Here is a 25753-nt window from a genome sequence, read left to right as displayed (position 1 = left end):
TTAATTGCTGCCTCAGCAGAATGTCAATAATTGCCTACTATTTAAGCCTCCTGGACTGAATGGATACACGCCATGCTAACGTTTCTGAGGGAACAGTAACTGTATGGATCATGCTGTTGCAGCTTGCTTGAGAAGAAAAAAACAGTTTGTGTTATATGGTACCACCTATTGCTCAATATTTGCAGTTTTACTGTAAAAGCTACTTTTATTCAGGGTTCAGTTCAAACTAAAATGATCATTTTGCCATTTTGGACTCCTGTGTCAGTTATTGTTGTTCACTGATAACCATTATAGCCCATACCAGTTGTCCTTCCAGCTGACTTCAGAAATAATGATCTGTAATCTTTAAGCACACCACACGGGGGAGCCAGGAGACAAGACTGCAATCCAGTCTGTGCACCCATTTCCATTACCAAGTGAATTAGATTATTCCTGTTCCTTCCTGCATCTAAGCCAGCCATTTTCCATGATAAGAAAAATTGGGTCAAGTGACATCATCTACTTATAAAACCATGGTCTTAAGAAGCACCAATGATCAAGTAACATACACACAAAAAAAAGATATACTTAAGTAAAAAGACAATTTATTTGTTAATCAGAATATACAAAGCAGTGGCTGAAGTAACCGAATGTCATTCTGGTTCTGAAAAAGGCAGTCTTGGACACAAAACTGGGCTACCCAGCCTTAACATAAAACTCATTGAAATTGTAAGAAAAACAAAGTATAAATGGTACAAACTTGCGTGGAATGCATACGGAACAAATGACCAAAGTGTTAAGATTTAAGAGGGGTTAACTAACATTGCAAAATTCTGCCTCCATAAAACAAGGTCAAGCAATCTTATCATGGAGGCGCAAGACGGAGCCCCTTTATTCATTTGCACCATCTGTTATGTTAACAGGGCAGCCAAGCCAAGGATTAACAAGCAGCTCAACACAAAAAAATGATGCCTCAACTAATAATGCTAACAACTGTCCATTAGCCCCTGCTTAAAACTTATCTTTGGTCCTTGAGTGAATCTGAGAGGTCAACATGAGCCATGGAGTTGAGCAGCTGCCTGTACGTATGAATCATCTGGTCAGCACTGACATAATAGAGATTGTGCTTCTAACATCCTGAAAGAACAAAAAATGACCTCATGGTGTGGCCCAATTTGTACAAGTAAAAAAAAAAAAAAAAAGCTCATTTTAAAGACCAATAAATAACATTTCATAAAAAAAAAAAAGGATGCAGGGCCACTATGTTTAAGGACTCCAGTGCAATGTGATAACATGGGAGCAAACAAAAAGAAATATTTCTCAAAAGGTACAGAAAGCACAAGCTCTACAACACGGTGTTGACCAGGCTGGTGGGACAGTGCTGCAAACAAGTAGCAGGGCAGAGACCTAAGCCTTCACTGCTGCCTCTTTTGAATCTCCATTTTCCTCTGTCTTCTGCTTTTTTGTCTCCACCTTCTCCTATTTAAAAAAAAAAAAAAAAAAAAAAAAAAAAAAAAGGGAGGGAAATATTTCAGGCATTAGCAAAGATTGAAGTTCACCAGATTAGTCAACACACATGATTATACTTGTATATTTCAGCCTGGTGACAACCCACCTCCACTTCCTCCTCCTCCTCCTCAGCTGCACGCTTCACAGGCTGTGCGTCAGTCTCCTCAGCAGGGGGCGCCTCCTCTGCATCTCCTGTAAACACAGTTTGTCACTTCAGAAAGTACATCCCTCACTTTGAGTGTAATCAAGACACGATTCATGGAATTTTGACCTCAAGGCCACACACACGGTAACGGCATTTATGACGCAAATCGGAAGAAACAAAATGTAGAGACTTGCTTTAAGTATCTTCCTGAAACCAGTAACACTGCTCTCTGTGAACATACCATCTCCATTCTTGTGTTTCTCCTCTGTCTTTTTTTCGGTCTTCTTTTCTGTCTTCTTTTCCACTTTGTCACTGTGATCAGCACCATTCTGAGTGAAGAGAGGGAATTCAGGATTGGGCTTTTATTATACGAGCAATGTTGCACAGAAGGAAAATCAAAATCAAAACATGGAATCCCAAGCATATTTGAAATAATCCTCCCAGGGTCTTACAAGTACAGACCCCTGTGGAGACACTTAAAAAAAAAAAAAAAGGCATATGTGTGGAGCTCTTACTCCCCAGAGGATTAGCTACAAAAGCTAAACTAGAGACACCAATGGAAACGTCCAAAGGCTCGCTAGCTAACATCTGTGCCATTTCACAACCCAAACAAAGCACTGTGTGGAGAGCAGCTGAACAGGAAGGGGAGGCGGGTGCAGCGACACCTGCATGATGAGGGCTGCTAAGACAAAAGGCCATGAGGCCGGTCCTCGTCTCCAACTCACTGTGCCATTGGCAGGTGCGTCCCCGCTGTCGGTCGTCTTCTTCTTCTTCTCCTCCACCTCCTTCACGTCTACGTCTTTCTTCTCCTTCACGTCTACGTCTTTCTTCTCCTTCAGCTCCTACAAAATAAAAGCATGGCTCTCGATCAATGCGACGGTTCGGCGAAAGAGTTTATTCTGAAGTGCCACACGTCTCTTAACCACGTCTGGTTTTTAATGAGAAAGCTGCTTTACCATATATGGGATAAAGTCTAATTCAAGCAGAACCATGTTGGACGTAAATTAGTGGCGATGTTGAACGTTTTTCATCTCAACCCGTAATGCAACGTTAAAGTAACGGTTGCTTCCCGCCCACAGCAGCAGCTCTACCGCTTTGTCTGCTCAACAAGACGCGTTTAGCTCACCACACCACACAACGTTTGAGTTTACACACTCAATATTTAGCTGAACACGCTGAAGATAACGAACACGTCGCTTCTGCGGTGAATGGTTTGTCGACAAGTTACAATTCAAGATAAGACTTATTTAGGTAATTCATATTTTTTTCCCCCCCAATTACTGTTAACTTAAAATGAAGTAACATTAAAAGGGTAAAACGTTTAGCTTCTGCAACCGCCCACGAGCTGGCCAAACCAAATTGTGAACACAAATAATACAACTTCAAAAAGTTCAGAAAATCTTTTAACACGACAGCTCAACCGAAGAAAAAAAACGGAATGAAACGAACCTTGGCTGTAACCTCTGCAGTTGCGGTTTTGTTAACAGCTGTGTCGGCCATGGCTAATTTTCTAAATTAATTTAGATAAGTATATTCCTGTTAATATATATTTTTTAATTTCTTGGCTCTTTGCCTTCGTGTGGATAGTCCAAAGGCGCTGAGAGAGAAATGATGTCTGCCTGTCTCCGCTTTTCTCTCGAGCTCGTTGAAAATCCACTCTTGTTGGATACAGCGGGTCGATCCCGCACACAATTGGACAATGTCTGCCACCGGAGTATTTGATTGGAGGGTTATCCTGTCAATCTTGGCAAGGTATCCCGCCCACTTGCCATCTCCTCGTTGATTGGTCAATTGTATTAAAGCTCCGAACCAAGGTATCAGACTTCGTTTTCCTGTTATACATCAGTTTGCGTTTGATTTGTGTACTTACAATTTCAACAATGGCCCGTTGTTGAAGTATTGATAAACCGCGAAAGCCTACTCACAGCTGAATATTGAATCAAGTAGATGGAGTGAAAAAGTTTCTAAACATATGCCCACGAACGGCATCTTTTGTCTTAGCGCTCTTTCTCTGCAGAGATGGGGTTTCAAATTACAAGCTGAAAGGAATAATGTGACGATTTGAAAACACTGCGGCCACTCCTCCTTTCTATATTTAACACATGTAACAAAATGTGTTCCTGCTTAAATGTGCTTACACTTTCACTGTTTTAAATGGAGGACCAGTAACACTGCAATTTGCACATTGAACAAGCGTAATTAAACAATTCATTATTCTATTCTCATATATAGTTTTGTCCTTCTGTGGTGTTTGCATATCATTGGAGAACAATAATTTAGTCAAACTAGTTGTCTGTTTAAGGCAATATTTGAAACAAAGGAAAGGAAAAACATCATGTGCTGAGAAGAGGCTAAGCAATAAATGTGTTGCCTTGTGATTTGTGAGTATCAGGGACAGTAATGGGGTGAAGTGTGGTATAGTAAGTGTGTGTAGCTACAGTACTGAGTGAACACATTTACAGCATGCATTGAATCACAGTTATTGTCATAATACCATTAAAGGTGATTTCTTTTCTTCCCCCTGGGAAGGAACAAAGTGACATTGCTATAATCACTTATATACACATGCAAAGAATGAAAAAGGACAGCATGCACCTCATGAATACATGATGTGTCTTGGGGTATTTCCTAGGAAGAGATTTGCCAGACCTCATGAGATACTATTGTCTTTTATTCATAGCCAGTTTCAAGTGTAACTGATAATTTAAAGGTTATATTTCTTCAGATATGTTTCCCTTTCCCTCTTAATTAAGAAACATGTTTATCAAAAGAGTGGTTTGTTTGATATCCCAAAGAGTCTGTTCTTCTTCTCCTCCAGAAGTTCTTTGACATTAACTGTCTTTGCCGTCACTGCACTCGGTCATCCAACTGTTAAACCAAAGGAAGTGGCAACACACGCAACTTTATGGGTTGTAATCTAAGCCACCACATGGTCAGTCGCTCAATTAAAATAAATATATATATTTTTTTAATCACAGGTAAAATCTATAATTATTTTGCCATGATACTCTGACCTACAATGTCATTTCTCAAGTATCAACATAATCATGAACAACCCTATTTGCCACGCCTGTTATTGTTTTCAACCCACACACAGCTATCATAAAACTTTTACCTGCACTTATCAGATAGTTGTCAGAGCAACAGAGTAATTTACACTTGCATGACTCTAGTTTATAAAACATATTTGTGTGTTCCAGATGATATGGATTTTAAATATTTCTCATCAGCCGTACTACTGTTTGTGTCCTTAACTTGCCCCAACAAACCCATTGAGGATATCTTGACACAAGTATGTTTTCAGTCTCTAATTTTAGGGCTTAATCCTTAACCGCCTCACTTATTCTCTATGCCAGTATTCATACTGCGTTTTGAAGAAGCCTCCAGGCCCCATTTAGTCATTCACCTCACATTCAGCTGAAATATTATCATAAAGACTGTAATTACAGAGATCAAAGGGTTGTGTGTCAGTGTGCCAGCTGGTTACTTTGAGATTTATTTTATGCCTCATATAAGGATGTTTTTTGAATTATTCTATTGTTCAAACATAGCTATACTAAGTGCATACGAAAATATTGCTAATTTGAATACTACAACTTCTGATATACTTCATTTGAAAGATTTATATACACACTCATCACGAACTACACACAAGAGATAATAACACTGACAAAGCATTGGTTGTATATTGTTTGGCAATGTAAGACATTATGTCACTGCACTTAAAGGCAAGGACTCATCTGGGCATTGCATAAAGTGTAATACCCTTTTATCTGGGAAATAAAGACCATGTGGAGACTACAGAGCATTAAAGCAGACATCCACAATGTAATAGTCTTCAGTAGATCCAGGAGCAGACTCAAAGCAGCAGAAGGCATTACTCACTCTGTTTCTGTAACTGGAAAATGGGAGCAATCAGAGGGGGAGTGTTTGTGAGATCATTTCCTGTCTTTTTTTTCCTTATTTGCCTACCTCAACATGTTTCCATGTGCCACCAATCTTGAACAAAAAAAAAAGAAAATCCATCTATGGGCAGCCTATTTCACTCTGCAGGTAATTAAGCGAACCAAACCGTTGCAGGAAGTAGGGCAGTCAAGGAAAAGCCGAAAAAGAGATTACATTTATGTGGTGATTTCTTCAAACCTCTCATTTGCCAACAAATGGAGTGTTTACCACTTTCCACAAGTAGGAACAGGAAAACTTTTTTGATGCTTTTCAAAATTTTGGAAACACAGACAGCAATACTGTATAAAAGAAAAGCCTCTTTGTTTTTACGATGAAATACGTTTGACAGTAAATGTTTTGCATAAGTTCCCATAGCCTGGGGAAACATTTATTTTAACGTTAAACTGGATATATGTGCAGCACCTTAATTTCACTTAATTTCTTCAGGACAAAGGACTGACCTGACTTGTGGAATGCCAGTGCTGCAGGGGTAAGTGAGGCCCATCAAAGAGCATAGGGGTCGGGATTAGGCGGGGGAAGGGTTCCTATAATTGGACGCATTGGCGGGGGGCAAACTGAGCTCTTTTGTTTTGAACAGCAGTGTCCTGCATGGTCTGCCTGGCTTTCTCTGGCATTCAGGTCCTGCAGAGTACAGGACAACATGAAGTTGACTTCTCAGTGGCACGCGTCAGTCGAATGCACAGTAAGGGAGAAAGTTATTGATCTATAAGTAACACAATTAAGTACACCCATTGTGGACCATAATTACAACATGTACACTAGTAGTGCTGCCACAAGACCTCCAGAGGCTCATACTGTATTTTCAAATAAAAGCTGCAGGGATGTTTCTAAAGTGCCTTCATAGTCAAGAGTCACATGTTTAATAACTTTTCTGTAAACTAATGCTGTTATGCAAGGTCTATATTGAATAAAACAATGGCATTTTTATTAATATTCTTTTGAGATGTCTTTATGGTTGTGCAAAAATTAAAGCATTATTTTTTTCCTTAAAATTTTATTTGACATGATACAAGTTCTTGTAGGAACAATACAAGTGCATCTCAATAACAACACAAAGACCCAAGAACTAAGAAAACAAAATAAAACAGCAAGACTGTGATAATAATAAACAGCAAATTAATTAAAACTTTCATTAATACTGTATAGGGATGGGTATATGAAATTAAAGAAAATGTTTACATTGTAGGGCTCACATTTACACAGTTACATTGGGGATATTACGTCACTGCAACAACAGCCATGTAGGATTCAAATGATAAAATGAATAGAAAGAAACTGTATAAAAGTAAGCAATAATAACTGTACAAACAAATGTTTCAATAAAATGGCAAAATTAAAAACAACCGCCAAGTTACGATACAACCAAAAACTATTTACATGGAGCATGAAAAAATAATATGAAAAACTATAATCGAGAGAAACACAAATAACGTAAACCAAAGCTCCTTAGACTCAGGGTGCCAAGAGATCTGGAAATCCTAGTTGGGGCTGTTGTGGTTTACATGTATCTTCAGTGTTGCATGGATTAGTCTGGAGGTGCTTTGAGGATTTGGAAAATGCCAGAGCTAGTGTTTCTGTATATCAAAGTCTATTGGTCTCTGTACACTCGGATTTAACACACTGTTTGTCATTATCTCAAGCCAGTTCAAAAGGATGTGCATTGTCCCCTTCCCCGTTTGCAGGATATCATGGGGCAGCCAAAGTCTGGAGATGTTGCTCTGTGAACATTTGGGTTATGAACTCCGCTGGCTCTGGCTCCATTTTTGATGCACAGCAGCCAACTGCTCCTGGGAGTAAAGTAGTAGGGGTACCACCTCCAAAACTGAGGCTGAAAATTCTCTCCTGAAGAAAAAGGTGTCTTTTCCCATCCAGGGGAGGGGAAAGAAACTACCATATGTATAGGAGTTCAGATTATTCAGGGTCTCATTACAAACAAATGTAGGTAGAACACTAAAATGCATCAGTAGCCATTGTAAGCTACTGGACCATGGGGCTGACAGGAGGGCTGAACCATAACGCACACTATTTGGCTGTTCATCTTTACTTTGACCCTGACCTAAAAGTAGTGACAAGAATAACAATGAGGATACATGCAGCTGAAATCTTGGAAAACCTCAAACTACAGACTGGATGGGAGCCTTCCTCTGAAGGACTTGAAAAAGATCCCAGAACAGACTCAGGACATGCCACAGGGACTACATCTCCCAGCTGGCTTGTGAGCGCTTGGTGGAGGTGTTGGAAGAAACTGCTGGGGAAAAGGTCACCTGGGTGACTACTGACTGTGTTGCCACAGCTACGTTGACACAGAAAAGCTTCTGGAAAACAAATAAATGGATAGATGGATGAAGAGATGTGTAAATGTATTATGTACTCAAGTTACAGACGCCAAGATACTGCATATATTTTGTAAATTGTATGTTAAAAACATAGGTTGAAATGTCAAAGAATGTATTTAAATTCAACAGATGTTGAAATGTACAGAGATTTATACTATGTTTGTATGTATTGTTACAACACCAGCAATAGCAAATGACGAGCATATTTCAGTCCTACCATCTGATTGCAGTGCAACATATCATCTGTCAGTAAGCACTTTGCCTTCCTAACCGGGAAATAATACATAATTCACAGCATTAAAACCAATACCACACATGCAAACTACATTTCTCAGTAAAACATACACAAAGAAGAAGAAAAAACTAAATAATTGATATATTGATATATTGATATGTTGGTTATCTTAAGTTGAGTTAGTGAATCATTACTAGTGTTACATCACCGTATCATCAGAAATCATTTAAGTCTTATCTTAATTTTCATAATAAACTTCAAATTACATTGTGTTTCATAGATCTTGCATTTCCTAAACATTTTGGGATGACTTTGGTTTATTCAAGTAAGATATCCTGATTATTTTACTCCCAAGTAAACATACCAGAACCTGCAAAAATACTACTGTTGATGTTTGCTGTATACATTTACAACATTCTGTCGTGATTTCTTGCCCAAAAGGTATCAGAAATTGAACATACAATAATTATTTAACAACTTATTACATCCACATAAGCACAATGTCTTCTTCTTCCTTCAACATTGCCTGACAGTATATTACGCTGGGTGCATAACTGAACAAACACAGTAACAGGAAGAGTAACAGGAACACAGGTGTCAGTGATCAGATGGATATGTGAAAAAATGTGTGCATTTTGATTGTTATATGTATAAACTATATAAAGTTAATCAATTAAACATATAATGTGATGTTATTATATGTAATTTTCTGTGAGGATGTTGGCCATATTATCCACCCAGATAATTGTTTCTGTTGCTGCTGTTTACATTCCTTATGATGCAAAGTCAAGAAATGCACTAAAGAAATGTACTTCTGTTTTTGTTTTGTTTGTCATGTGTTTGTTGTGTTTGAAATGGTCTACAACTGAATTTAGTTTTGCATCCCTGTGTTGCATAATCACCATTAACTATCCTTGAATCCTTGAATTTAACATATCATTTGTATATACATATATATATATAAAGTAAAAAAAAAAATGTCTTTTAGGTTTCATAAACTTAATTAACAAATATGCTTGAAAGAGTAGCTTCAGTTTTCCCTCTGCGCTGCTGAAGTTCAACTGTACTATCTTATTTATTTCACCTCCTACTGCTCCACCCTTGCAACTGCCTTGCCAGAGAAGTGGAAATTTCCAGTAATTCCTTCTGGTTTGCAAGAAATGCTCCTCCTCCTTCTAGTTTCCCGCCTTTCAGTCTACCTGCTCCTTCCTGCTATAAACCCCAACCAGGACCTCACAGCCCTCTGCTGCTGAGCTTTAGTGCCCATTGGATTTTACTTTGTACAATGGGAAAACCTATTTCTCACATAGACAAAACATAACATCTGTTTATGCTTCTGGCATTATCGTTTGTCTGTAAATGTATGTATATTGGCACCGAAATATGATCCTTGAACTGAAGATGTTAAAGATTAGAGTGTTTAAACTCGATTTTATTTGGATGACAGACGGATTAGTAAATGTGCAATTTGCACTGATCTTTCTGAGAGAGATGCGTGAATGTTTCTTTGTTTACTAGTCTGAAAGTACATCTTGTTATCCTCAGAATTATAAAGGGTAAGCTATACGAGTGAGTATTACACTAGCTCTTGAATGATGAAGGGTTGGATTGGGATCACAGAACAGATGGCAGATTTGCATTTCTATTTCTCTGGCTGATCTGATATTCTGCTCTCTGGTTTGTTTCAGAGATGCTCCAAAGCTTGTCTTCAACTGCCATATCAACAATTAGGAAATGTGACGAGTGTTGAAGAGATCACAAAGAATGCCCTGGTGTGGTGCAGTTTTGTGAAAACAAGGTGACATCTGTTGTCGCGTTTACAGCCTGAAAGGTCCAGGCTATCTCTGCGCTACAGCTGTGGTTTTAGAACTTCCTCTTAATTCAAGACCACAACATAACCGTGTATGAGCAGCCCTGATGCTTGCTAGAGAATTATTTTAGATAAACTAAAAATGTAGTTACGAGACAGCTGCAGTGGAGAAGTTTGAGTGTGCTGATGGCATGAGGCACACTGACCTTAGACCCATTGTGAAGCACCAACAAAGAGCCATCTGCACAGCAACCAAAGCTGAGATGAGGGACTCGCACACAGGGGAATCGAGGAGGGGGAGGGACACAGGGACCTGGGGAGTGTAAAAAAAGAAAACAAATCAGTGATTAAGAAATATTTGAATGTGACTTGATCAGCTGGATCATGTCTGAAACATCAAAGCAGGCCATGCTAAATATCTCAGAGGTTTGGTTTGTACACGAAGAAAACAGGAAGCTGCACAACATATCAGCCCACAGAGTGTATGGATCGCTCCACTGCTGGTAAAGTGGAAGACAAGAGCTGCTGGCCTAATCACTCAAGAGTACATTTCCTGCCTCCTGCATGATGAGATGAAGTCAGCTGAAGCCGTTCAAGGCTAATATTTAACCCAAATCTGGATCACACACACGGTGGGTATCTCAATCCTTCTGCCAGCAGAAACACACAGGCTTTGTCTCCGCAGTGGTCTGAATTGTAATGATATCTTTCAGAGGGTTCATCATTTTGGATGTGAAGAGATGTTATAGTGCAACCAAAATTGTTTTCCTTTTCGAGTGGGGTGCATTTCAAAATGGTGAAAACAAAGACAAAATGGTGGCAGAGACATCTGTAAAAATCAAAAATGTTTCACAGGTAAGACATGAGAGTCAGGATTGCTTAGCAACAGCAGTAAAAGATTCTTGCAGCCTGTATGGAAACATAGAAACTGATCCTGCTGCCACCCAGTGGTGCACTGCTAGTACAAGCTAGGGAGGAACCGGCGCTGGAAATGATCAAAGGCTCACTTCTCTAAAATATGTGTGCAGCATAATGAAATAGCTACAATTACCTGTAAGGTGTAAACCCCATAATTGATGAAGATCTTGATAGGGGGGGGGGGGGGGGGGGGAGAAGTGATATGCTTGTTCCTTCCTTAACACCGTTTGAAAATATGTTCAGTAATTTGATTGGCTGAAAATTGCACCAGCTCTCATGTTGCTTAGCAACATACATGGAATGGTGGATTGTGGGTGGGAGGGTGTGAGAGTTGGGGGAGGAGGAGGAGGAGGAGAGGGGGGGGGGGTGGGGGGGTGGAGCAGTTCTTCAAGAGGAGGGAACATTGTGGGTGCAGCAGGCAGACTGGCTGGGGAAATACCTGGCAAAATTCCCAAATAAACAAACAAGAGGGAGGAGGACAGAGCGGCAGACCAGAGGACAGGGGTATTTTCTGGTTCCAGATAACAGTCTTGTTTGAGATAAAGGGAACAATGCATTTTATAAGTGCTAACACAGTTTGTTCCCAAAGCAGAACAAGACTAGAGATAGGAAGTGGAGAGCATTACACTGAAAACTTTGCCTGCAGTCAGATGGAAGTTGACAAGAACTTTACAATCCATATTAAACTGCTAGTAGCTTGAGACAAATGTATTCCAGCATTAGTTTTTGGAGAGATTGAGAGGGACTGTGAGTAACACTATGGTTGTTACAGGACTCTGCAGTTGATCATGTAACAGTTTGACGAGGAACAGATGAAGTAGGCCGCGGACAAGCGTGTAGTTTCTTGATGAGTGTGAAGAAACGCTACCTGTTCTTGAATGTTTTTGTTGGTGTGGTTCGGTGTGTAGGTTTTTCCAAGCACCAGTTAATTATTGCTTTTTGATTAGGATAAGTTGAACTTAATACAACAATCAGCCTGCAGCTGACATAAAAAAAAAAGAATGAAAAGGACAAACATTACAAATGATTACAAGGTGCGAAGCAGAAGGTGCACTAAAAAACGAGGCAACTGTTAAGCTAAAGGAAGAGAAAAGGTGGAAAATGTGCTTATATGGAGAGGGAAGGGTATATAAAGCTGCTGCTGCTGGTAGGTACAGCCTGCAGAAGGAGGCGGGCCTTGGAAATGGCTGATGCAGGCGGTCTCTACAGGCAATGAGGACTCTTTTGTCAGGAGTAGGAAATGAGGTTTCTGTTGTGATTAAAAGGAAGGTTTCTATGGCAATGCAGAGAGCCGTGTGCACAGAGCGTTTGTTGGGAGTGGAGGGGGCTAAGTGAGAGTACAATTTCAAAGAAAGCAGCCTCCTCCATCTCATCTACCACCATCGCCACCCGTCTGCCTTTCCACAGCGCTCTTTTATCTCTGATAATCTGTTTTCACAGCCCCACAGTTGAGACTGCGAGGAGGATTATCCTGAGCAAACCAAGTCATTGGTCAATCAGTCATAAAGGTTTACAGAGTAACAGTTTCACTTCCCAAAAATCGCTGCTGTCAAAACCGGAAAAAAATACCTTTAACAGATAAGCTAATTAAAACCACACGACTCAAGTTAGATTGTTAACATAATGACCGACATGTCTCTTTTTGGACAGGTACACTTGTCAAATCATTCTCTCCTTGAACAGCCCATGATACATAAAAAAAGCTATGATGGCATCAAGGTGACCTTTAAAGCTAAATATAGCAACACCCTTTGTTAATTGTTTCACAGTTAAAAATATATGTTTCTTAAAATAAGTTCCCCGTGCCAATGTTCTCATACAGAGGAAGCTGCTCTCTGCAGCAGTGACTGCCATCTTTTCCCAACCAGAGGCTCGCCCCAGGATGTTTGGATAAGATGACATGAAACTCCTGAGGATCAAAGTGAAGTTTTTTTTTTTAAATCCTTGGACATTACAAGCCACACTGAACGAAAAAAAAAAAAGATACCGACACTCCTGATATTACTGGTACACATGAAGATGATATGGTAAGCCTAAACTACAAATAGGTAGCCGACCGAGCATGAAGAGTGGCTGATGTTAACTGTGGTGTATGAACAGATAACTGATTTAATGGAAAGGTAACAGTTTATTTAAATAATGACACTGATTTGATCCCATACATCTGAGCATGATTCGGCAAAAAACACATCTAAGAAAAATCTGCATTATTCCAACATTTTTTTTTCAAAATCCGTGTGTACGGTGTAGCGCTAAATGCTCCTCATGTCCTTTTTGGAAACACAGACTCAAGGGCTCAGCATGCCAATTAGAATTACAAAAGGTTCTGCTGCCCCCAACCTTTCCGTTTCAGCATAGCAGCAACTATCATGTAATGAAACGCTGCCAGTGCGGGAGGGTTGTACTGCAACCAGATTGCATAGTCAAAGCCAGATGGCAAGTCCCACATCAAAAGGACAGCTGGTTACCAGAATCCGAAAAGCCATCTTTATAGCTCTCAACCTAATTAGTTCCAACAAAACAAATCACACCAACATGCAGGCATTGAACAGGCCATGCCAATGATTCATCATAAAAGGTGACATGCATAACATAATTAAGCTTTAAATGTTTACATGTGCAAGCTGCAACATTTCAAAATGGCCAATCAGGCTGGTTCCATCAGCGGCCGTGGCCTTCATTGATCTATAATATGCTTAACAATAAAAGCAGGCCCTTCAGATGCAGATGACGAGGATCCCATTTTAAACATCAGGTCAAAGTGTCAGATTAGTGCGTCCTCCAGCGAGCGTCGTCTGTCGTCAAACTGCTGACTACTCTTTGAGGCTTTGGTTGCTGCCTGCCGGACTGAACTCTCTTTCTGCAGAACCTGTGAATCATATCCAGAAGAATGAACAAAGTACCGGAAAAAATGAATCATGATGAAAAGCACAAACAATCACTGAAGTGCAGGAGCGGCACTTCGCATTGCACTAACCCCTTTTAATATTCTCTTGCGAAGCTCCCCCTGTGAAAGTGGTCGTTCTTCCTCATCAGTGACAGGAGACTCTTCTGCATCATATTCCATACTGAGGAGTCCAACCAACACAGAAACACTCATCAACCTGATGTTCGAGGTGTTTACATGTATTTATAGGTTTACTAATTATAAAAACATGGGCATCAAATTGAATAGATAAAAGGCAGACCTGTTGAGTGCAGGTTGGATGCTAACGCACTGCTGAAGTAGCTCTGGAATTTGACCCAAAAGAAATTTGGCCAGGTCTTTTGGATTGTAGTCCTTTTCTAGATCCTGCAAGAGTCACAAATACAGAGGCACATTACATCACAAGGCAGAAATACAACAGGAACTCAGGAGAGTAAAGAGAGAACCACAGGTTTATAGGTTACTTTAGAATCGAGGAAAGCTTGTATGGTGAGCAGCTCGTTGGTCTTCTGCTCCACCAGACCCAGGTAGGACATGATGTTGTTCTCACTGATCCCTGTAGAGGAGCCCAGTAGATCCTCCATCACTGAACGGTCGCAATCCATTTTAGAGAAGATGCTGTTCACCCCTATGAGATGGAAAAGACCAGAGTCAGGAGTACCTGGAACTGTCTGTGTAGGCTTATGTCTGATACAAATATATACATACTGTATATATGTAGTTTGTGGATAATTTTAAGGAACATTTCTTGAAAGAAATATTCAAATTTTATACTTATTTAAGTAAAACTCTTCAAATCAAACCCATGTAAATATTCAGTAATCATACATTTCCTATTGGATATTGTTCTTTATTTGTGTTGAACTGCATGCTTGCCAAATTTGACATTTCTGCATGTTCATCCGGCCTGCTTAACATTGAATAAAAGACTCCAGGTTACGCTGCTTATCTATTTGAATGAATGAATAGAAATGATATTAATAGAACATTGACACCATTTCCCCTATAATTACTAATGATAAAACGTATTTTAAAAAAAAGATGAATGAGGAAATTACAGAGCAGTAAAATAAATTGTTGCCAAACTAAGGCTGGGGGTTATGCGAAAAATACTTAATTACCTAATACTTTATTATATTTATATTGTAGGGTTGATTATTGGTGCATTCACTAAATATTTATGACAATGAGATTTTGGATAAATTGTGATCAGTAATGTGGATAAAATTACTAAATGTAAGGCAATGATAGAACAGTCTGGTAAGTCAGAAAATGACATGACTCTACTGTAATGCAGCCTTTAAAACCAGGAAAAGACATTTGTGCGATATTAGGATATCAAAATTAAAGACAATATCTTGTCTCACATCCCAATATAATATTGACATATTTCCTAGCTGAATGCCAAACCTGTTTTGATCTCGTCCAGGATTTTGCTTATGATGCTGGCTTGGTTGTCATAGTCCTCAGCTTGAGACTCGCTTTCCTTTTGCTGCTCATCAATGTCTTTCAGCAGAGAGCGATGATCCTGCTCTTGTTGCAAACCTGCTACTCGAAATTGCTGTATCTCTGCTTGTGTCTGCAAATTCACACATTCACACATAGACATTCAAATACATAGATAATTGGTGTCAACCAACAACACTGAATACTACTACTGGAGACAGAAATGACGAGTAGGTAGAGGAAAGATACTCACCTTGCTGATCTGATCTCTCAGTGCCTCAGCCTCATTGTTTTGCTCATTTACAAAGTTGAAGAGTGCAAAGTTCTGGTCTTCAGCTACACAGCAAAACAGCAATACAACAGAGAGATACATTTAAATATCTTCAACTGAAACTGATTATTACCAAAGTGGGACATAAAGTGTTCCTCCAAACGCAAAAAAAAACATCATATATAATCTTTTGTCAAAGGAAAGAAATGTAATTATGGTGTCATTGTTTATAAATCAACAATGAATATACAAATAACATACATTTTTGTAACTCAGATCCTGTCATAACTTAAATAATGAGTCAAAGGACTGTAAGAAGTGTTGTCTTTGTGTATGTGTGAGTCTGAGACCTCCGTTGGTAAGACGTACCCTGGATGAACCTGCTGACCAGCATGTCCAGGTTGTCCTCCCCTGTCACTGCTTGGATCCTCTCAAACACCTCCTCCAGAGCGTCCAGCGACTCTTCCCCCGAGTCCATCCTCCTCTGCTCCTTCATCTCTGACACTTGGACAAACGAGCACCTTCATATCAGTATCATCAGAACTGTATAACTGTCAAGTCTCAAGTCTTTGAGCCATCTAGTCTGCTTAGAACAGCTATAGCTACGGAAGTCAAAGCATGCACTGTATTATCACTCCTTTATCTATTATTATGATATGATCACTTTAAACAGGCTCTTGCATATGAAAAACACACACAATGAAAAACTTTCCTTTAAGGTAAATTACTGTATTTTGCTCCTAAAATAAAATCAATATAGACCAACGTCACTCAGGGTAACAGGAAAATATTGCTTACATTATTGGGCATGCAATAATAAGCCTGACCTATTTTTCAATAACAGTTATGGTTATTGTATAATTTCACTGGGTCTCTAACTAACATCGTATAATACACGATAACTTAACACATCCCTCCAGCCTCTCAAGCCAAGAGGTGCTCACAAGTCATTTTTAGCAAGTCCATGTCAAGTCTCAAGTCACTGTGTGTTAACACACTCTGTGAAAAGTGTAGTGTTTGGTTCTATGACAGTTGTGATGACTCCTCTGGTATCATTCACCTGTCAGTGCTCTCTCTCTGCAGGTGATCGCAACTGGGAACACCTGAGGGTTATTTCAGTCAGCTACTCTCTGACCATCCACTCTGCTGCAGTTTGCTTCTCTTGTTTATTGGATCACAATTATGCACCTTTTCAACACCTACACACACACGCTGCAGAACTTACTGATATCCACGCCCCACATTTCAAATACTTAAGTTAACCCTTTAATTTCGTCTAAATTGATTTAATTGGTTAAATAATGCTTCTTTTGTTAATTGTTCATATGGCATGTCTGTCTTTTGTTATGGCCACTTGGGCCAGGTCATAACACAGTGTTCAAGGACTCGCTGGCAGGACAGACTGTACTGTTTCCCTCTTGTTAGTTTCAAGTCAAAAGAAACTTTACCAATGTTTTCTTTCTTTCTCTTGCTGCTGTCTGATTGTTTCTGATGTCAAATCCTAAATAATTGTTGGCTACTGTGTCAATTGTAGCATGTTAATAATGTTTTATTGCCTGAGAAAATACTGTGTTTTAGCAAACCATCCTAATTGTTGTGAGCATAAACTGAACTAAGCAATGCTATGGTGTTTGCCAGTACACAGTTTGGCACAGACAGGGAATGACACATTCCCTGTCACATTCTCAATGTGGCTACATCAGGCTTTTGAATCATCACAAAATCATTTCACAAGGACCGTATATTTGTATTACATGTAGACCTCATTGGATTCTTCTCTCTAGCTTGAGCTCATTGTATATATTGCATGAAACTGTGCCGGGGCATTCATAAAGCAGAAGCTGATAATTGGTAGGACTTCTGAATAAACATTGAATAATCGCTGCCAGCGTTAATATCGTGGGCAACACTTTTGCCATTCACATAATGATCAATATTGTCAAAACAGCAATATTAGCTACAACACAGTGGCTGTGTCTTACGTTGTTTGTATCCCATCTCATGGCCCTCATCCTGCCCGCTCTTCTCGCTGCACTTGGTGGTCATAAACTCTTTCAGGCTGAACTCTTGTGCAATAACCCTCTCCAGTTCCTTCATCTCAGTGTTGTACTGGGCGAGGTCCTTCACTGCCTTCTCCCTCATCATGGTCAACTTGGACTGGGCCTCCAACCTGAAACACAATGGTTTGTAAATAATCCAAAAACCAAGATAATGACGTGCATATCCTTTTGATTCTTACATTTTATTACACAACCGTTTAAAATCTGACCTGGTATCATAGGCAACATTGGACAAGTTGACAGTTTCCCCGATTTTCTTGCGGACATCGTAAAGTTCCTACGTCACACAAAAAACGGCAACGTGTTGAAAACCAGTTTACGAACATGTCTTCTGATCAAGTACGGTGTGACCTCTGACCTTGTCCAGCTTGTTGTGTAGTTGCTGGAAACGGATGCGCTCAATATGAAGTGTCTGCAACTCCTCTCTCAGGTGGCTGTTTTTGGTCAGCTGCTCATTGAAGCGAGTCAAGGACTGGAGAGGACATAGAACATTAACAAACTTTCAAAATAATATAATAAAAGTATATGTGAAGATATGCAATGCCCTCTGAAAACAGACAAAGAACAGTATAACTTCATAACATGACAATATTTGGAGATCCGTTTTCTAGGTATTTTGTGATAATGGCTTTCACAACTCACTCTGTCCAGTTTGTATTCCAAAGTGCGTATGGCCTTCTGAGTCCTCCGTAACTTAGACTTTTGTGTATCCCCAGTGCCGACCTCCCCTTTTCTCAACTCTGCCAGCTTCAACTCCGTGTTTGTAATCTGCTTACATTACAGACACATGACATAATCTGTGGTTTGTGACCAAAACTATCAGTAAACATGAAATGTATAGTATCATATAGAGTGAACGGACTTAAATCACCTCTTTCTCGAGCTCTTTGTGACACTGCTTCTCTTTCCACAGCTCCTCCTCTAACATGTCTCTCTGCTCCAGCAGAGCACGAAGACTCTGAGTGTCCTCACTGTCCTGCTGCTGGCGTGACACGCTTTTACATGCACCAAGGTTTATATGCAGGTCCTCCTGCTCCTTCAGCAGCTTCTCTATCTCCTGCCTTCATCCACATCACACAGACAAGCAATCAGGCAAATTAAAAACCCCACACATACACATTTGACAATGTGATATAGGCGTAGTGCTTACTCACTGTTGTTTGCGGATCTGCTCCCGGGCTTGAAAGTTGTAGGCCTGCCGATCTCCTTCCATGATCCTGAACTGTCTCTGCAGTTTGGCTATCTCTGATTCTGCTTTTTAAATAAATCATATGCACATTATAACTGTTTCAATCATGCAAATGGGAAAAATACTGTCATTAAGAGAGCATCACCATCTAGTTGATAGCAACATATTCAACGTTACCTGTACCATCAATGTCCATCTCACTGGCGTCTGAGCGGGCACTAGCGGCCGTTCTTCCACGTGGCATGGTTACACTGGGCTTTACCGGATGAAAAAAAGAGAGTAAAGTGACATTTGCAGAAAATATTGAACTTTTACTTGTGGAATTGTCATTTTCCTCTGACCATTAAGTTGAATCCAAACTAGTCTCATATTCAGCTTTCAAACCTTAAAGCTGAATATGAGACTACATTAGTTATAAATGTTTTCTTTCAGTGATTGCCTGGAAGCAGCATTTGATTAACATTGATCGTGTCAGCATATTGCATCATGAGAGAATATTTTAAGATTGGAGGGGACATTTCAATATTTTTTCCCCTTACATTGTTTTTGAAGAGGTAGTTTAAGTGAGGAAATGCTATATAGCCATATTTGTCTTGTTGACTTAACTATTTACTTGAAATATACAATTGAAAATGCATATATTTTATTATTGCATACTTTGTGTTATAGTTTTACGATGAACAAGACATTTATCTTCACAAACCATTAGTGTGCACTGCTGCATGTTCCTATCTTTACAGCATATATGATTAATCAAACCTCAATATTTAAATCTAGGTTTAAGATCATCTAACTAGCAGAATAGCAAATCCAAGGCATCGCATTCAGTTATAAGACAGACAAGATATTGGTTATAGTTAGCTAACATATGAAAGGTATCTAAAAAGTGACTACTGTTGAGGACAAATAAGAACTTATCTCACCAGTTTAATGTTTAAAAAGTAGAAACCCCAGTGCTACCTCCCACGACACACGGCAGGCTCACAGCCTGAGTTGTTAGCAACCGTTGCTCAGTGCCCTGCGGCCGGCAGTCCATAATAAACAGGTTGAGTGAAGAGGTCCGAGTCTGCAGTACCACACACAACCTGAGGGGAGCACGTTTTGATGTGTGAATCCAAACTCAAATAACGACGCAAAGCAAGACAGGTGACACGAAGGTAAGAGTATTTGAAGAATAAAAGTCAAAGCAATAGAATGACCATCTGCAAGACATTCTTATACATAGTCCATTATGCAAGCACATAGCAGGGTAACATTAGAAATACACAACACTAAGCCAATGTGAGTATGTCAGCGCTTGTGGTTGATTATAGGTGGTTTAATACGGTATATTTATCCAGATTTCGATTAACGAGTGCATTTTTTGATGCAGTGCAGAATATAATTTAATCTAAGTTATAATTGTGTGTGCAGAGTTGTTGCTCTTTTTCTACCGTTTCCACTGTTGCTTGAGTAAACGCAGAGCTTGGACTGGAAAGTGTTTACCTTCTCTACCACTAGATGGCAGTATGAGTGCAATTAAATCGATAGTAGATTTAGAAATATATGCCTGAGTCTTTGCTAATTATCTAGGTTATTGATACAGATGTATTTAATAATGCGGTTCATTTGATTTACTTTGTATTTCTATGACATTTCAGATTCACACATATCTATGTTTTGTTTGGCCATAAATAATGGTAATTGAAAAATAAAGAGATGTTTGGTTTATTCAAATTGAAAACCTTTCAGTGGACTTCAGTTACCCCCCAGTCATAGTACCATGTGCTCCCCGTTTTTACCTTCATCCCTGTATCCTCACCTTCATCACTGTCGTCATCATCATTCAACCTCAAACCTGCATGTCCTGTTATGTCCAGCATTATTTTAAAAACAAAGTAACTAACTATAGCGAGGTGAAGTTAAAAGTACAATATTTATTTTTGAAATGTATAAAGTAGCATAAATTGCACATGCTTAACATACAAGATTACTTGATTAATTATTTCCACCACTGACTAAATTTACATTCACGTCGTACTCGATTACATTTTGAGATTGTGCATATGTGGAGCTTAAAAATGCCCTTTTGATTTATTTAACTACTCCACAGGATATGTTGAAATTGGCTCCAAGCCTCCAACTTGACCAGCCACATTACAATGCTCTCTACATAACCACTGATCGTTATTTCAAGTATAAGCAGTGCCTTGAAAAATCAAAGAAAATGTTATCTTATATCTATATATATATCTTGCATATCTTGCATAAACATAGCAATATTAGCAATGTTAAAAAGACATTTTGACCCTTTATTATCATGGAAAATTTCAAAATACACATTTGAGCTGATTTGTGTTTTTCACAATAACATATTCATATTACATAATAGGAGCCCATACTGTAGGCCTAAACTATAGTTTATGACACACAAAAACATTCTTTGTTCACATATAAAGCATGCAAACATACAATTTACAATATATATGACTGGTACAGATCCTTTCTTTGAGCTTTCATGCATAAACTGCATTCATAAATCTTAAGTTTATTTCCCTGACTCTTTCTGGGGTTGTGGTTCCTCCTGAGCTTGTGTTACTGGAGCGCCATCTAGGAAGGTACAAAAGTGCTCTGCTGTATTGAGCTCAGGCTTTCTCAACAGCAAGTAACATTTTGGGAAGTAGTAGGCTGCCACCAATCCCAAATTGCTTGCCAGGGAGAAAGAAACATGGACTATAGACTTGTTCCTCTCATTCAAACCTATGTAGATCGGAATAAATATCACCCAAATCACACAGTAGAACAGAGAGGAAAAGGTGATGTCCCTGGCGAGGTTGTACTGATGAAGAGGCTTTGCTGCCATGAAGGTACACATGAATGATATAAGGGCCAATGCGCCGTTGAACCCTTGCATTACAGCAAATCCAGACAAGGGTGACATTGGACATGACAGAAATGCTCTCACAAAGACTATTTTCATTTTTGCCACATACTCAGACAGCGAAGGCCCTTCCTGAACAAACCAGCCACAGAGACCAGCCTGTACAGTACAGCAGACCAGCACAAATAGCCAGCTTCCAGGGCCTCTTAGTATCTGCAGGTGAGAGGTGGCCATCTTTGGGAACTCTGTCACGTACAGAATCTGTTTAAAAAGACAAGTTTGCAACCAGATTACAATGTGTGCTCTTTATTTTGTACTACAGTTGTCTACATTAATGAATTTTACCTGTCATTCCTCACCTGTAGTGAGATGGATGTGATAATGGAGAGGGCCACTGTTTGGAAAATGGAGGTGAGGGGCAGCTGAATACGACACACCACGTCCCCTGGCTGCCCCAGGAAGAGCAGCACACTGAGGCAAGCTCCCATCAGGCTAAGCAGAGCCACAAAACTCAGGGCTCCCCCCGAGGCTGTTACCAACAGGGTCCCCCGGTGTTTCAGGAACACAACACCCACTGAAATCTGACATACCAGGAGCAGCACCGCAGCCAGTGTCATTCCCGGAGCCTCAGGCGTGTCCCAGGTCAAATAGAAAAAGGTGGGTTCAGTGCAATTGTTGCTCCTGTCCAGAGACCATGTACGATTACGGCACTTCGTGCACTGGATGTCGTCTATAAGTCAAAAAGCACATCATGACATTTGGTTTGATTAACAAGCACACCATCTACTGCTCTCATGTGTGTGTATTACATCTGGAGATACAGCCAGCAGCTGGCTGGCTTAGTTTAGCACTAAAGACTGGCGGCAGCTTGTTTTGTGCTGTCTCCAATCTTTATGCTGAGCTAAACAAACCGGCTCAAGGCTGGAGGCTTAAATTTACCATACGGACATGAGAGTGATATGAATCTTCTCATTTAGCTGTTGGTTAAGCGAGTAAGCACATTTCCTGAAATGCTCCACTATTACTTTAAATACAAATCAAGTATTTGACAGATACCACATTACCCTCATTTTTCTGGTAAGTTCCCGCCAAACAGTCGATACAATCATAACAGCAGGAGTGGAAGCCTTTGACTCTGCGAACCTGGCCTTCGGAACAGGTTGCTGAACAGGTGGACTGAGGAACCTGCAAAAGTTGTTCAAAAAGTTTGGATTGTTATGGTAACAATTACAACAATTACAACATTTCAGGAACCCAAACTGGATTAGGATCAGATGGAAGATAACCACCACGCTTTTAAAGTATATAGTATATATATATATATAGTATAATTTCTTAATACATTTCTGAAATTACCTCAGCGTTTGCAGTGTGCCATTTGAAGAGAGTTTTGTTGATGAACAGTTCTCTATTAAAGTTTCCAACTTCTACAAAGTCTAAAACCGAAGCATTCCAGACCCACTCAATTATCTTGTATCCCATGTTTGGGTTGCCATTGCTGTCGAACTTTAAATGTGTGCCATTTATGTCCACAGAAGTATTCTTTAAAACCTCCAACAGCTGCAAAACAAGATTTTATTCATAAAATAATCTTAATGTTGTTAAAAAACTCACAATCACCTATACAGCAGACCAAAAAAAAGAAAGAAATCACCTTCCAGGGAAAGATTTTGGTTTCAGGTCCCTGCATACATGCAGTTGAATTGCATTCCAGCAGGTTGTGCAGGGCCTGTGCCACACTGTAGACGGCAGCATACACACTGAAAGCTTGGTGCTTCACTGCAGGGTCTGTCACCAAGCTAATATTAGCAGGTGACAGGTTCCAACATTGTGGGCAGGGATTGTCAGGAAGGCCTGTGGACTTTTGTGGTGGAAGGTTGGTCTTCACCCTCTCACTCAGTTTGGTCAAGAGCTCCTTTGTGTAGTTATGGAGCAGGTCCAGGGTCTGTGTCTCGTCAATGAATCCAATGATTGTGCCGATTGTTTCGATATTGGGGAGCGATGTCAGTAGATTGTTGATGGACCAACTTGTGCTGCCAATCCAGACAGCAGTTACGTTCCTCCTGATGACCTGGAGTAGATTGGATTAGATCATTGGTTGTGAATTGAATATAATATATCCACCAATTACATGTAATACTTGTCAAAAGTGCTTCACTAACCTCTTTAAAAAAGACCTCAACTTGGTCTGCGATAGAAAAGACCACTACCACTTTAACTTTTGTTGCTTGGATGTTTTTGATGATGGTATCTATCGCTGATTCAGGGTCAGTATACACTGGTATCAGTCCCTGATAGGCCACACAGACAGTTTTGTTTTCTGCTGTTTTGGAGAATTCCTGCACACCTCGTAGTCCATACTCCTCTTCACTGCCCACCACTGCCACCCAGGTCCAGTTAAACTGCTCCAGCAGATTCACCATGGCGCCCACTTGCCATTTGTCACTGGGCACCGTGCGGAAGAATGACGGGTAGAGAAGCTTGTTACTGAATTTGTCACTGGTGGCACCGAAGCTTACCTGAAGTAAGAAAAGTTATATTATACCACTTTTTTACCCCACTGATGTTCCCCAGCAATTCTCCATTATTGAAATAGAAGGCCTAATGCACATTTACTGAGGTTGCAGATAATTTGCACAGCATATGGGCAGTTGTTCTTATAACTATAGTGTAAAAAATGATAAAGCAGTTAATGATTGACAACAATGAAGAAGAAATGAAAATGTTTCTGTGATTCAGCGAGTATTCATCTTTTTCGAACAATGTATTACTGACTTTCCTCTGAGATAAAAGAATCAACTTTTTGCCGGACACAATGTTTTACCTCACTTTGAAAATGTACTTTTAACATTAGAAATATTTCTTTAAGGAAATGTAAAAACAGCCCAGGACATGAATGTGAGCACATATATGACCTGACATATTTGTAATCAAACCTGCGGCATCAGAAAGAATCCCAGGAGTTTTCCTATGACCGACACCATCTCCGAGGTAAGAGGACCAATCACGGCTGATATGCTGGTCTCATATTTTGTGTAATTACACTCCACAGATAGCGCTTTGTTTGATTTTGCAGTGAGGAAAGACATGGTGGGCTTCACAACGACGGCAGATTGTTTGCATGTGTCATAGATTTCATAACCCAACTTAATGCCTGGGAGCATAAATTGGTTTGCGTTGATCTCATCCACTGCATATTTCATCACTAGAGCGAGGCCCAGTCCACGCTCATCTAAACTGTGGGACCACAAAGCAGATAAAAAAACAAGGAGACTTGTTAGTCGGGTAGAGCATACATACTGTATTTGTGCAGAATCTCAAATAATAGGGTAATTATTTCCCAAAGATGCTATTTTTCACAACCTCTTACCTTTCACAGCTGATGTTGTTAGGCTCCGTCCTCTGGCTGAGGTTGCTGGAGAGCTGGTTAATGGGAAAGAGCCCTCCGAGCATAATGTCACCAGGCAAATTGAAGAGACTGGTAGAAATGTTGTGGAACCATTCTGGATTCTCACCGCAGCTCGGTCTGAATGCCCAGCACAAAACCAGCAGAGTGAAAGGTGCAGCCATGATGCAGATAACCGGGAGAGTGAAGGTAAAGTAGCGAGAACAGTGCGCATATGTGTCAGTACTTCTGTTGTTGTATGCAAACTTAACCAAAACCCCCAAAGTGAAATTGGTGCAATGGGCCCCTCCCCTTACCGGCCACAAATTGATGTAATACCAAGTAACTGCAAATCATGTGAAATGATCCTTATAATATTTCACCCACATTTCCATTTGTGGTATGACATGACATGACATTTTATAAATACAGATCATCTTTACTAATGTTATCAGAAAAAGCAATAGCTGTAGCATTAATTGCACTACTATTGTGATCATGTCTAGATCAATAGATCCTTAATTCTAAAGGAATTGTGAATGATAGCATCTTATTTAATGACATTATTGTCTTGTTTGTCAGGCGCTGCAATGAAGAAGGAAAGATTCACTCTGCACCTTGTGTGTATGTATACGTGTGTGTCGTGCAAGTGGTGTTCATCTTTTCCGGAGCATTTTCCTGACATTTGCTTGTGGCTTGCTTGATCTAACTATCTGTC

The 25753-nt window shown here is 39.9% G+C and overlaps 3 protein-coding genes across 3 annotated transcripts; all 3 read right to left on the bottom strand.

Annotated features, from left to right (window-relative positions):
* Nucleotides 1-567: 567 nt before the first annotated feature.
* LOC306693985 (uncharacterized protein) lies at nucleotides 568-3261 on the bottom strand. Its single transcript, XM_079156677.1, has 5 exons — nucleotides 3083-3261; nucleotides 2359-2475; nucleotides 1875-1962; nucleotides 1595-1680; nucleotides 568-1458 (listed from the first exon to the last, which is right to left on the bottom strand). The coding sequence occupies exons 1-5, from the start codon at nucleotides 3131-3133 to the stop codon at nucleotides 1387-1389; spliced, it is 414 nt and encodes a 137-aa protein (XP_079012803.1). The 5' UTR covers nucleotides 3134-3261; the 3' UTR covers nucleotides 568-1386.
* A 10401-nt stretch (nucleotides 3262-13662) lies between these two features.
* Nucleotides 13663-19034, bottom strand: odad1 (outer dynein arm docking complex subunit 1; the record flags this gene model as incomplete). The annotated part of the gene is made up of 14 exons (XM_079157169.1): nucleotides 13663-13767; nucleotides 13876-13966; nucleotides 14087-14190; nucleotides 14289-14452; nucleotides 15235-15403; nucleotides 15524-15606; nucleotides 15911-16045; nucleotides 17524-17711; nucleotides 17811-17878; nucleotides 17960-18073; nucleotides 18244-18369; nucleotides 18473-18662; nucleotides 18756-18852; nucleotides 18968-19034. 14 exons carry the CDS (start codon nucleotides 19032-19034, stop codon nucleotides 13663-13665), a joined length of 1701 nt encoding a protein of 566 aa, XP_079013295.1.
* Nucleotides 19035-20859: 1825 nt separating this feature from the next.
* On the bottom strand, nucleotides 20860-25257 carry tas1r3 (taste receptor, type 1, member 3). The gene is made up of 8 exons (XM_079186125.1): nucleotides 25021-25257; nucleotides 24587-24887; nucleotides 23813-24169; nucleotides 23305-23721; nucleotides 23007-23210; nucleotides 22715-22835; nucleotides 22010-22380; nucleotides 20860-21911 (listed from the first exon to the last, which is right to left on the bottom strand). Exons 1-8 carry the CDS (start codon nucleotides 25218-25220, stop codon nucleotides 21318-21320), a joined length of 2565 nt encoding a protein of 854 aa, XP_079042251.1. The 5' UTR covers nucleotides 25221-25257; the 3' UTR covers nucleotides 20860-21317.
* Between the last annotated feature and the right edge of the window lie 496 nt (nucleotides 25258-25753).

This window comes from Pholis gunnellus (assembly GCF_910591455.1).
Source record: "Pholis gunnellus genome assembly, chromosome: 3".
Taxonomy (NCBI): domain Eukaryota; kingdom Metazoa; phylum Chordata; class Actinopteri; order Perciformes; family Pholidae; genus Pholis; species Pholis gunnellus.
Note: the sequence above shows the minus strand (reverse complement) of the source record. Positions and strands in the feature narration are given on the sequence as shown.

Excerpts from the sequence above, each read along its gene's own strand:
- LOC306693985 (XM_079156677.1), bottom strand. The coding sequence starts at position 3,133 with ATGGCCGACACAGCTGTTAACAAAACCGCAACTGCAGAGGTTACAGCC. Across the intron at positions 1,681-1,874 it reads GAAACACAAGAATGGAGATG|GAGATGCAGAGGAGGCGCCC; the intron begins GTATGTTCACAG and ends CTGTGTTTACAG. Across the intron at positions 1,459-1,594 it reads AGGAGGAGGAGGAAGTGGAG|GAGAAGGTGGAGACAAAAAA; the intron begins GTGGGTTGTCAC and ends TTTTTTAAATAG.
- tas1r3 (XM_079186125.1), bottom strand. The coding sequence starts at position 25,220 with ATGGCTGCACCTTTCACTCTGCTGGTTTTGTGCTGGGCATTCAGACCG. Across the intron at positions 22,836-23,006 it reads GGCACACTGCAAACGCTGAG|GTTCCTCAGTCCACCTGTTC; the intron begins GTAATTTCAGAA and ends CAACTTTTGCAG. Across the intron at positions 22,381-22,714 it reads AACTTACCAGAAAAATGAGG|ACGACATCCAGTGCACGAAG; the intron begins GTAATGTGGTAT and ends TTTGACTTATAG.